The sequence below is a fragment of the Trichosurus vulpecula genome, chromosome 3, assembly GCF_011100635.1.
Source record: "Trichosurus vulpecula isolate mTriVul1 chromosome 3, mTriVul1.pri, whole genome shotgun sequence".
In the NCBI taxonomy this organism is placed as follows: domain Eukaryota; kingdom Metazoa; phylum Chordata; class Mammalia; order Diprotodontia; family Phalangeridae; genus Trichosurus; species Trichosurus vulpecula.
The window spans coordinates 316,341,845-316,355,138 of NC_050575.1; the positions used below are offsets into that span (position 1 = coordinate 316,341,845).

Below are 13,294 nucleotides of genomic sequence, written 5' to 3' on the forward strand. Positions count from 1 at the left end.
AATGAAGACATTTCAGTAAGTGACATAAAAGTGATCATTCCAGCTCTCAATCTGTGACCTAGCAGTGCTTCATGGAAGAACTGGCATTTGAATGAAACTTTAAAAAGGATATAAGGTTTCAGAAGAGGGAAGCGAGGGTCAAAAGGAAGAGTTGGGGAGGGTAGTCCTGCATAGAAAATTAATCAAATAAGTTAACTCAAATAAAAAGTCCCGCAGCCCTGAGAGCCCCAGGATAAGGAGGGAAGAGAGGTGTATCAGTGCACACACCCATGCTAAGATGCTGTGACCCAGAACAGTTAGGGGACTTTTGCAATGTCACATAAGTGGACAGCAACTGAGTTGGCATTTGAACCCATTTTTCTACCTCCAAATTAGGTGATTTTTCCATCTAATCAGAAGATCTGGAATAAAGTATTGGCTTCATCATTTTTTGACTTCAGTCAAGTCATTTTACTTTTCAGAACCTTAGTTTTCTCATCTACAAAATGGGGATTATAATGCTTGTGTTCTACTGGCTTTTCAGGAATATTGTGAGGAAAGCACTTTGTAATTCTTAGTGATGTATGTATGTATATATATATATGTATATGTATGTATATAGATATCATATTATACCAAGCAGTAGTGATAATTTTGCCCATTTTATGACCCCTACTCAGTTTCGCCAAGTTCTCATGAAGATAACAGGAGCTTATCAACATTTTAAGACTTTCTTCTCCAAATATCTCAATTCTACAAAAGTCATACTAGTTCTGACTAAAGCACAACAATCCATTGTCCAACTGGACTGATGGAGTGCTTCTGTTAGATCATGTATTTATTTTTCTGGGCTCTTTGGGATGCTTGAAGAAGGAGTAGGCTGATCAGGGGCTGAGGGATGCAATCAGATCGAGAACTAGCTACAAGTTGTATTAGGGGCTTTCATATACAGACTTAGGACCATTTAACTCAGCTCATGACCTCACCAGACACAACAGCATCAATGGAATGAGGCCAAGTAAAAAAGCAATTTTCCCACCTAACCATTATTTGTGTTGGCACCAGAAAAACACAGATCTTAGGAAAACACATGTTCAAGCAGCTGGAACAGGTTTAGAAGAGGCGTTCCAGTTGCAAGGCACTGTTTGGGCAATGGGGAAAATGGAATATTTGTCGAGGATCCTTTCTTTACCCGTCCAAGAAGGCTATAGCCAAATATATCCTATACTCCTTTCTGTCTTAGCACAACACTTCTAGTTTTAACTAAAAGTGTAAGTATTTTCTAATTCATCTTATTCACCATTTAATAACATCCATGACAGGAACCAATGATATAAGAAGTATTCATTCATTTACTGAAGTAATTGAGCAATTTCATATTGTTGAGTTGTTCAGTCCTGTCTGACTCTATGTGCCCATGGACTTTGTCTTGGGGTTTTCTTGACAAAGATACTGGAGTGGTTTGCTATTTCAATCTCCAGCTCCTTTTACAGATGAGGAACTGAGGCAAATGGGGTTAAGCAACTTGCCCAGGGTCACACAGCTAGTAAGTATCTGGGGTCAGACTTGAACTCAGGAAGAGGAGTCTTCTTGACTCCAGGCCCAGAACTATATCTACTGTGCCACTTAGGTGCCCATTGTATAGCATACACAGTCACTAGGAAGGCCACTTTGGACTGGTTAATAGATTTCTAAAGATGCTGTCTTTTTTTTAAACATCTTCATCTACTGGTTTCCTTAGCTTCTTTTAAGTCCCAACTAAAATCCTATTTTCTACTGGAAGACTTTCCCAACCCTTCTTAATTCAATGCCTTCCCACTGTTAATCATCTCCTTTTTATCCCCTATAGAGCTTGTTTGTACTTATTGGTTTACTTGTCTTCCTTCTTAGATTGTAAGGTCTTTGAGGGTAAAGACTTTATTTTGCCTCTTTTTGTATCCCCAGCACTTAGCACAATGTCTGGCACGTAGTAGGCACTGAATAACTATTAATTGACTGACTAAGCACATTAGTTTGGCACTGTTGGAATTAGCATACACATTCATCCAATATAGTCATATTAAAGCACTACCAACCCATCTGTGACATTTGCATTACTACCAACGCCAGTAGGACAAACCTCAAAAGCAAAGATTTCCCTGAATGGTCTTACCCGGTATCTTTTTGATTTTCAGAGAACAGATTCGCCAAGGCTTAGAAGAGCTACAAAAAGTCCTGCCTGGAGGAGACACGTACATGAATGAAGGGTTTCAAAGGGTAAAATTTTGAATAATTATAAAACATAAACATATAGAATTGTCAGAATAACACATTCTAGCCAGAGAAGACACAAGGATTAAGTGGATTAAAAAGCACATTCTTTTTAGAACCACAAAAGAAATAGCAGTGACAATTTTGTTTTGCCTTAGGAACTTGTAGACTGAAGAGAGGTATCCAACATCTCTGGCCTGACACTGGTGGTGACCAGCTCATTAGCTAATGCAAATCTTGGCAGAGAGTAATAGTCCACAGGAAATTCCCACCCTTTCCCCAAAGGGATGTCTTCATAGGTTTGTAGAATAAGGAACTCCATTTGATGAGAAAATGTCCTTCACTCCAGCAGAAGTAAAAAGGGATTCCAGGTTCACATAGAGTCTGACCCAGATAATTAATCCAATGTGATTGTAGCCTAAGATTATTAATTAATTAATCATCACTCATTAATTACGGAATGAATCCTAGGTGTTTAAGAGCCTTGTGTCCAGACTCCATTCTGACTACAGAGTCATATTCTGAGCTATGTGCATGAATATTGCATTTGAAATGCAAACTGTGGATCTCTCTCTGATCATCCTATTCATGTGTATTTCAGGCCAATGAGCAGATTTATTATGAAAATATTCAAGGTAAGAAGATATTATGGATTACCCAACTTTCTTTCATTTTTTAGTTTGCTCCTAAAAATTGGTATCATGCACATATTCAACCTAATGCATAGTTCATATATGTAAACTTCATCCACAAAGAGGGTGGGAGGTGCATAAAAGGATGAAATATACTGGTTCAATTTGGCTCTTGTTCACATAGAGGAAAATTTCTTTAAAAGTATCAGAGAACTCAAACAATCACAGTAAGCAATTGCCATTTGGTTTTGTGCATTGTTTTCAGGCATACTTTAGTATATTTGTGTGCCTTGGATATCTGTTGCATATGTAGTTACCCTGCCTAGAATTGGCTGCTAAATCTTTTTATCAGTATACTGTCTGTCCTGTACTTTGAGGGAATAGGATGTATGTGCATTAAGCTTTTGTACAATAACTATTTTACATTTTGCATGCAAAGCATTTTGTAAATGGGGGGGATAGAAAGAAGGAGGGATTACTTAGCACTTGTTGCTTATCTGAGTAACTCTTTCACAGCCTAATTATTCCTATGAAAATTTAGCCATAGAGAAGATTCTTTCTTCCAGGGTTATGGGATTGTCTATTTCAGCAGATCTCAAAGTATCTTCTCTGAAGCCCTTTCAGGGGGATTTCTAGGTCAAAATTACTTTCATAATAATATTACAATGTTATTAGCTTTAGTGTTAAAGCATTTCTCCCTTTTCTAACTACATGTCAGTGTGAGAACAGATTTTCTTTATATACTTCAATCAAAACAACATATTTCATTAGTTTGAATGGGAAAGTAGATATAAGAATACAGCTGCCTTCAAGCTAGATATTAGATTTGCAAAAATATTTAATACAATATCATTTTCTTACTGGTTTTTTTATTTTACAAGATTTTTTTCATAAAATGTTAACATGTTATGTTAACATACAATAGGTTTATTTCTGTTACATTTAGATGAATTAATAAAAGCTATTTTAATTATTTTCAATTTTAATTTATACTACAGTAAAATCAATAGATATAACTCATATAAAGAAAAGTTAAGACGGTACCTAGTAATTTTCAAGAGTATCAAGGGTTCTGGAAACAAAACATTTGTGAACATAAGGTCTAATTGATCTTTCATCTCCAACTCAGATCATAGGATTGTAAAGTTAGGGACCTTAAAGATCATCTAAACCAGCCCCTTCCTTTTATTATTTCATTCCAAACTACAAATGGAAACTTAGCATTGGTGCAGATACATAGCAATACTGGCCAGCCACTAATACTAATGTTATATAGGTGAAAATCTCTGGGAGCATCTCATGGGTTTTGATGGCTGCTACAAGGCTCCCTATATTTTACAGTCAACTAATTCAGTAGCACAGAGATAACCTATATTATTATTATTATTATTATTATTATTATCACTCTGTTGATCCTTGTGTCAGTGCTACCTGTGCCGTCAGAAGTCTTGCTTATGTTTTAGGGGGTGCCATGCCTCTCACAAGCCTGGGAGGAAATCTCTTCCCTAGCCATTCCACCACAAGGGTTCTTAACTTAGGTCCCAGAATTTTTTTTACATATGTATGTATGTATGTATGTATGTGTACACACACATATATTTAATTATAATTGTTTTCCTTTATCATCATGTATTTTATTTTATGCATTTAAAAACTTTATTCTGAGAAGGGGTCCACAGGCTTCACCAGATTGCCAAAGGGGTCCATGACACCAAAAAATGTTAAGAAATCCTTCTCTAGCAGGTTAATATCAACTCCTCCATCTGCAGCTGAGCTGCTTACCTTAAAAGAAGATTTTACTAAAAGAAAGGGAAGCCAAAGTAACTTATGTTTTCTGCACCAAGTAGTTACAGCTACTCTGTCCCAAATATTTCACAGAGAGTATTTCCATTCTCTTACCATTCTTTTATGTGCCTCTCCGATGCTTTGTACCTGATCTCCACAAGTGGCACTGGGTTCTTCACTGTACCCTTCTTTTAGACAATGTTTTCTCAGTCCACTTGTTCTCCCTGAGCCCAATGCAACCAATTGAAAACACCTAACAATTCCTCTTCTCTTACGTTTGGGCATCCCAGTTCTTTCCAGAGCTCTCTGCTCTAGCAATGAAGCTTCAGACCAGGGATCTCCCTTTATCAAGATAACATAATGCAGTGGAACAATATTGGAAATGGAGTCATTACAGCTAGACTCTGACACTAACTGTGTGACCATGGGCAAGTCACTACATGGTTCTGAGCCTTGGTTTGTTCATATCTAAAGTGGTGATGACAATAATGTTTTTATTGCCAACTTGTGTGTGTGTGTGTGTGTGTGTGTGTGTGTGTGTGTGTGAAGCATTACATAGGACCGCAGGTTTAGAGCTGGAAGGAACCCCATCAGTCATCTAGAATGTATCTGATAAGTGGTGACCCACCTCTTCAGGAAGACTTCCAAGGAAGGAGAAGCCCACCCTGTCCAATCTGGAGGCAGGCCATTCTAGTTTTGGACAGCTCTAATTCTTAGGAAAATTTTATTGATGTCAAGCTTAAATTTGCCTCTTTTCAACTTTTACTCAATACTTATCTGTGTGGGTATTCCTTCTACAGACCTGTAGCTCCTCCACGTCATTGATGTTTTCCTTAAGATCATTTCTCGAGTTATTATAAGCAAAGAAACTTGTGACCTGGTGGCTGATTCTGGGGATGATTCTCCCCAACTTAGCTAGGCTGATCTCCATAGGACCAATCTATAGTCAAAGCTTTTCTGGATTGGCAGGCCCTGTTGGTGCTTATATTCTTGTTCTGTGGCCTTTGGGAGGACAGGGTCATCTTCATGCCATGATTAGAGTATACCTTTTGTAGAGTAGTTTGAGGTTGGGAACTTAAAAGAAAAGCACGTTTTCTCCCATTTCTGTTCTAGTTGAAGTATTCAAGTTCCATGACATGCTATGTTGGAGGCTAAGCTAACTATACATTTATCCCCAGTGCTAAGGAAAGGAGCTTATCTTGTTTAGGCCTTTTTGAATGAACAAATTTGCTTTGCATTTGGCAGGCTACAGGACTGCCAGTGTCATCATTGCTCTGACGGATGGAGAACTCCATGAAGACCTTTTCTTTTATGCAGAGCAAGAGGTAAGAGATTGGGCTTGTGATCCCATTGCTCCACAAACACACACACACACCTATACACACATCCACGCACACACACACACACCTATACACACATCCACACACACACACACACACACACCCATACGCACATCCACACACGCCTATATTGATCTTGCATCTCTTCATGTGTGTCAGATGTGAACTTGATTCTTCTATATTGTAAGTTCCATGAGGTCAGGGACCACATCTTATTCAAACTTTGTAGATCATCCATCACCTAAAGCTGTTCATCAATCAACCCATTAACCAATATTTACTAAGTGTATATCATGTGACAAACTCTGCTAGACCCTGGGGCTACTAATAAAAAGAATGAAGAAATCTCCTCTTGAAGAGAACTTAATGCTGTAATGGGAAAGGCAATACATATAAATATAAATATATATATATAAACATATAAACAACATATAAAAATAGGGAAAGAACATAGAGTTAATAAATACAAATATACATATATATGCACATATATCTATACATGTACATATGCACACATAAATGTGTATATATGCGTGTATATACATATGTGTATATGTGCATGTGTGTGTACATATGAAATACAAGATAGTTTGGGAAAGAGGACCAGACAAAGATGGAGGTGGGAATAGGAAATGCTTCATGCAGAATCTTATTCCTAAACTGAATCATAAAGAGAAGGACTCTAAGGCAAAGGTAAGGAAGGAGTGCTGTGAATGAATTATCATAAAGGTAAGTATTCTTCTGCTGAGCATTCAGGCTCAAGTAACTGGCCTGTTATCAAGTTGATAAAACATCCTTGAAGCCTGAAAAATGTAGATACTAGTACCCAGCTCATACAGACCTCATTGCCATCTTTCAAGACAACACCTAGAATAAAGAGCAAAGCTATTCCTGGAGCAGGCTTTGGCCATTTGCAGGTTGTCTACAAGAAGCCTTTCCTGGTCCCCCTTACTGACAGTGCCCTCCCTCTACTGATGATCTCCCTTCTATCCTGTATATATCTGGTTTGTACATAGTTGCTTTTCACGTTCTGTCTCCCATTAGACTGTGAGCTCCTAGAAGGTAGGGAAGATCTTTTACCTTTCTGTGTATCCTCACCCCTTAGCAGTGCCTGGTACATAATAAGTACTAATAAATGTGTATTAAATGACTGACTATATTTAGTATTTGAAGAGGATAAGGAATCTCTTTTTCTGATTTTTTTTTATTTTTAGTTTACAACACTTGGTTCTACATAATTTTGAGTTCCAGATTTTCTTCCCTCCCTCCCCCCACCCCACTCCCCAAGATGGCATGGAATCTGATATATCTTCTTGAGGATAAAGAATATTCAGAAAGATTTTAAAAACAAAAGGCCTGACTGTAGAGAACTGGATAATCCTTAAAGAATGGGTGCCAGACAGGCCCAGCTGAAGCTAGAGACACTAGACTCTGACTTCTCTACTAGAGTGTAACCTCCTTGAGGGCAAGGACCTATTCTTATCTCAACTCTGTTTCATTTCAAGTAGTAGGATTATTAAAGCCCATTTTAGATTTTGCTAAATCTTTTCTGAGGAAAATTTAGTGGTAATTTCTATTCTAGCAAAATGCTAGATGTTATTTCCACAATTTCTGAGAACTCTGGTGTCTTTTAAGTCTCCCTCCCCAAAAAGTATATACCTGCGCCCCAAATCCATTATGATTTTTGAAAAATATTTTCTTTTCCAAGAAAGTTGTCTATCAATCAGTGTTGGAGCAAATAATCCTCCATGTCAGCTTCTATCTATACAGTGCTTCCCTGCCCACCACAACAATCTTATGAAGAAGGTAATAGTATTATTAGCCCCATTTCACGGATGAGACCCAGACAAAGAAAGTGCCTTGCTTGGAGTCATATAGTTACTATCAAACACAGATCTTTTGATATTTATATTTGCTCTCCTTTCCATTATACCCCATTGCCTCTTTTTTTTTTAATTTTGTGTTTTAGACCTATAGAAACTATAGCTTGATGTGGGTTGGGGGTCAGCAAATACAGCCCAAGGGCCAAATCTGACTGGCTTTCTTATTTTTGTACATACAGCCTATGAGCTAAGAATAGGGTTTTTTTTAAAGTTTTATTTTAAAATGTAAAAAAAAATCAAATAAAACATAAAATTTTATTCAAAAATGGAAAAGCCATTTTTAACTTGTGGGCTGTACAGAAGTAGGTGCAGGCTAGATTTGGTGCTCAGATAGTAGTTTGCCTGCTCCCAGATCAACTTTCATGCCAGTATAGCATGTACCATAGATCTCCGGAGGATTTACAAATTATAAATGTCTCTTTCTGTCCAAAACCAAACATTGGTGCCATATTGACTTGCATAGTTTCTTCTGCTTTCTCCTAACTTAATGAAATGGAGAGAAATCAATCCAAAATGTGGGTCCTGGTGCATAGCGACCCTTCACATCCTACATTAATTTTTGAGATCTTAGTCTTTAATTAGGAACAGTGACTCAGCCAGAGTTTTACAGCAGTTGGTAGCACAGCTAGTTCATTGAAATCTAGTGCATGACATTGAACATCAGCAAGCCTGTGTTTTCTATAAGTGCTCTGTTGGAGCAAGCAAAACACCCTTTAAATGAGATTGCCTACACTTGGATGGTAGTGAGGAAGGGAATTTACCACATGATTGAAATGTGGAACTTGCATTTAGGAATTCCTTTCTTTTCAAGTTTTAGATTTTTTAGATTTGGAGTTTGCCAAAGTTTTAGCCAAAGAAAGGAAGGAACAGACACTTGGTACAGTCCTAGCTCAGGTTTCCTTTAAAGGACTGAAGTTCATTGTGGATATGGGGTGAAGTCACTCTCAAACCAGATGAGCAAGTGGGTGAGCAACACAGAGATTTGGAGGGAGATGGAGCAAATGAAACTGGGTAGACATAGAGGAGGGGTGCTGACCAACATACTCATCCCGACCACTGACAAACAGCTGGCAGCTCCTTTAATTTACACTTTTTCATACCCAAGCAAAAATTTATTCTGCCTAGAGAAACCTCTGTTGGCAACCTGGTTTTTATTTCAAAGCAGATAGATGTTTTAAAAATTCTAATTCTGGAGGGAGAAAGCAATTTAAGGGAGACATATTTCAAAATTTTGTTCCAAATATGTATTAGGAGCTAAACAGATGATATGGGAACTAATATGGTATGCATTTCCTGAATATTTGGAAAATGATATGCTTAAATTTTTCAGGATAAAACTTGCCTATGTGGTAGGTACTGAATTTAGCTTAGTTTGGATACAGCAAAAGTCCAATATAAAAACCCAAGGAGGAAAAGACTGGAGATTAAAGAGATTGCTGCCTGCTAGAAATCTCTGCATAGGGCATGGTAGAAAGGAATTTCATTTATTTCACATGTATAGACATTAAATTCAGGATGCCAGATGCCAATAAAAGCATGCTTTATGGAGGAAAGAAGGAATAAAATATAAAAACCCAAAATTTCCACTCTTGCTTAACCACACATGTAGCTTGGCTAGACTAGGGAATAGCAAGAGAGGAGTTTGGACAGGTAGACTGAGACTAGATTACATTTAGTTCTGTGGGCAGTGTGTGTGTGTATGTGTGTGTGTGTCGGGGTATCTATGGAAGGTTTTGAATCAGTCAAATGGTAGTTACCACCAGTGTCATTACCATAGTAAGGCAAATTTTGTGTATAGGTGGGAGTATGATGGTGATGGTATAGGGGAGAGAGCACTTGATTTGGAGTCAGAAGGTGTAGATTTAAATACCTGCTACTTATTTCTGGTGTGAAGTTGTAACAACAATGTTGTTAGCAGCTGCTGTGGAGGTGAAAGACTAACACAAGACCAACCACAAGAGCACACAAAAGAGCTGCTAGCACAGGTTCTTTGATCTGCTTTTCTAAGGAAAGCAACTTTGAAAGGTTAACAGTCTCAGTTTAATTAAACATACATGTCATTCGCTTAGTTCAGGGAAAAAAGTCAGTACCCTGAACTTCAGAGCAAATACAAACAGAAACTACCAACAGATCAACAGACAGGCTTTGTCTAATAAAGACATCACATACATAGTTACCAAAAAGAGAAGCACCAACATCTGGGTTTTCAAAGCCAGGGAGCTCTTAACAATGACTACCCAGAGTCTCGTCTGGTCAAATCACACAACGCTGTTCCAGTGAGTGAGAGCCCCAAAACAAAACACCAACCTCAGATCTTGTATACCCTTCTCAGGGTCAGAGGGCATCACAACCATGTGACTCAAACCCATGTGAACTAGGCTTCCTTGTTTCTTAAGCAGGTCAAAGACTCTTGATTCAATCAAAGAAACAAACAAACAAAAAGAAACAAAAGATAACAAAAAGTCTACTTTGCTTGCCATTACATTTGAAAAGCAAGACTCATCAAAGGTATTTTATTACCTTAGCATTCTAAAAGAGAAAACACTTAATTGGTCTTCATCTTAGCATCCTAATTTGTAAAATGAGAATGTTTCTTCCCAACTCTAAAATCTTATGATCCCACCAACACTTATAAGCCCTAAGTTAAGCTATAACATGGCTAGGCTGTTATAGATGGGGGCAATTACTTTCTTCAATTGAATTCAACAAATGTTTACTTAATATATGCTATAACTCAGTTCTGTGCCAGATAAGGTCGTCTTCTTATTCCTAGTACTGAAATTCCAGTAACATGTAATTCAGAAGACAGAGCCTTTGGATAAATAAAAGATACATATTTCACACCAAAGGGTGATGCTCTGAGTCTCCTCTGTAGCTACATTTTAATAATAATATCCATGGAGCATGACCTTGGGGGCTGTATCTCCAAATATGCTAGGTTAAAAAACTCAGTAAGATTAGCTTTTTACTTAATTACAGCTAGTCACTAATTACTGTTTTAAAATTTACGAAGCACCACCATCCTGTTTGACATTTGACACAACCCTAATGAGGTCTTCCTGTTTGATGACCAAACTGAGATTCAGAGTTGTTGAATAACTTGCCCAAGGTCATTCAACGAATAAGTAGGAGGTTCAAATACAGATCTCTCCAAGTCCAGTGATCTTTCTACTATAATACTTTGACTCAAACAATAATAATAATAATGGCTAACATTTATATGGGCATCAAGGAAGACTCATCTTTCTGAGTTCAAATCTGGCCTCAGACACTTACTAGCTATGTGACCCTGGGCAAGTCACTAACCCTGTTTGCCTCAGTTTCCTCATCTGTAAAATGAGCTGGAGAAGGAAATGGCAAACAGTCCAGTATCTCTGCCAAGAAAACTCCAAATGGGGTCATGAAGAGTCAGACACAACTAAAATGACTGAACAACCAAAAAAAATTTATATATCACTTACTATATGCCAGGCACTATGCTACGTATTGTAATAATAATAATAATAATGACAGCTAACATTTATATATCATGTGCCAGGCACTATGCTAAGCACTTTAGAAGATTATTATCATTTGGTCCTCACAACAACCCTGCAAGGTAGGGGCTATTATTATCCCCATTTTACAGATAAGGAATCTGAGGCAAATAGGAGCTCAGTGATTTGCCCAGGGTCACATAGCTAGAAAGTGTCCAAAGCTAGATTTGAACTCAGGTGTTCCTGAATCCAGGCCTGGTGCTTTAACCACTGTGCCACCTAGCTACCTCAAATCCGTTAATACTATACCATAAAGAATGAGCAATACGTAGTCAAAACATTTGATTACCACCCCCAAGTCAGTATTAGGACCAGTGAATAGGTACTCGATAGGTTTAAAGTTTGACTCAACCAAAAACAACTTTTGAGGAATTAAGGGTGGACATGAGCTGAGATATGACGGCCAATTCTGAGCACCACTGGTGAACGGTGGACAGCATTCAGAGGAGAGAAGGAAACCAGAATCGTGAAGGGCCTTGAGTTTAGGTCATATGAAGAGTGTTTTGAAGGATATTTAGCTGGAGAAGAAAAAACTAAGAGGGAATACAATGGTGGTCTTCAAGTATTCAAAGGACTATGATGTGTAAGAAAAATTAGATTTATTCCTATTTGGCCCCAGAAGGCAAATCAGGATCAATGATAGCAGTTGAAAAGCGGCAGATGTAAGCTTGATGTTAATTGTCCCAAGTGGAATGAATTGGCCTGAAGGATAGGGGGCTCTCCCTCACTGGGGGCCTTCCAGCAGAGGAGATACAGCCGCTTGTTTGGTATGTGATAATAGGGATTTCTTTCAGATGTGGATTAGATCAGATGAACACTGAGGTTTCTTCCAACTCTAAATGCTATGATTATGTGAGCTCCTTACCCCTAAAGGTGCTCAAGAAGAGACTGGATGATCATCTGTCCAGAAGTCTGTAGATCTGCTTCCTTTTCTGAAAACTGGTTAGACTAGGATCCCTAAGGCCACTTTTCCCTTGTTAGGGCCACAGTATTAGAAGGGACCTCAGAAACTACGGAGTTTAACACCCTCATTTTACAAGATAAGCAAACTGAATCAGAAAGGTTCTGTGCATTGCTCCATGTTTCATTGTTCCATGTCACACAACTTGAAAATATCCAGTCTGGGAGCTGAACTGAAAGCCTCTGATGCTAAGTCCAGTGATCTTCCTACTATACCCCAGTTTCAATTGTAAGAGGCTATAAGTTCCTTATAGTCTGTGCATATAAACCTCTATCTTGACTCCTCAATGTGGACATCTCCGGTTAATACCATTAAATGTCTCTCCAATAGTGAACCAGTCTTCCCAGGTTTTGTTTTCAGTTCATTTAACCAGATAATGCATATTTAGGATTTGTTTTCTTCCTCTATCCAGACCTTACAGTGGTATGTTTTAAACAGAGAACTGCTTTCCGTGTGGATATAAAATATATTAGTGTTCTCACTCTCTTCGGTACTTTTTACATATTTTATGGTGCTTGAATAAGTCATGAGTATGAAACTAGGTCAAAGTCTTTGCAATAACCAACAAAATAAGCATATGTAATGACCCTGCTATTCAGCTTGTTTAATAATTCCTGAATCTATAAGTTGCTCTTTGTACATCTGTGACTATTTTGGCTCAGCTTTTTTGATGTTAGCCAATTTAGTGTTTTCTTGTATTTACAGGTTTTTCTCATGACATAAACTATGAATGAGGCGGCTAGGTAGTACAGTGGGTAATGTTCTGGACCTAGAGTCAGAAGACCTGCATTCAAGTCTAGTCTATCTCATTTATTAGTTGTGTAAATTATGACAAGTCATATGTTTCCTCATCTGTAAAAGAAGGCAGTGAATAATTTTTACTATCTGCCTCAGTTTTCATATCTGTAAAATGAGGATTATAATAGCA

At 37.9% G+C, this 13,294-nt stretch overlaps 1 protein-coding gene across 1 annotated transcript in view; it reads left to right on the forward strand.

Annotated features, from left to right (window-relative positions):
- The window catches only part of ANTXR1 (ANTXR cell adhesion molecule 1), a 309,492-nt gene that overhangs the window by 53,680 nt on the left and 242,518 nt on the right, over positions 1-13,294 (forward strand). Inside the window, exons 4-6 of the mRNA XM_036751470.1 lie at positions 2,154-2,235; positions 2,831-2,864; positions 5,892-5,971. Of these exons, the coding sequence (XP_036607365.1) occupies positions 2,154-2,235; positions 2,831-2,864; positions 5,892-5,971 (196 nt within the window). The remainder of the gene's footprint in view (positions 1-2,153; positions 2,236-2,830; positions 2,865-5,891; positions 5,972-13,294) is intronic.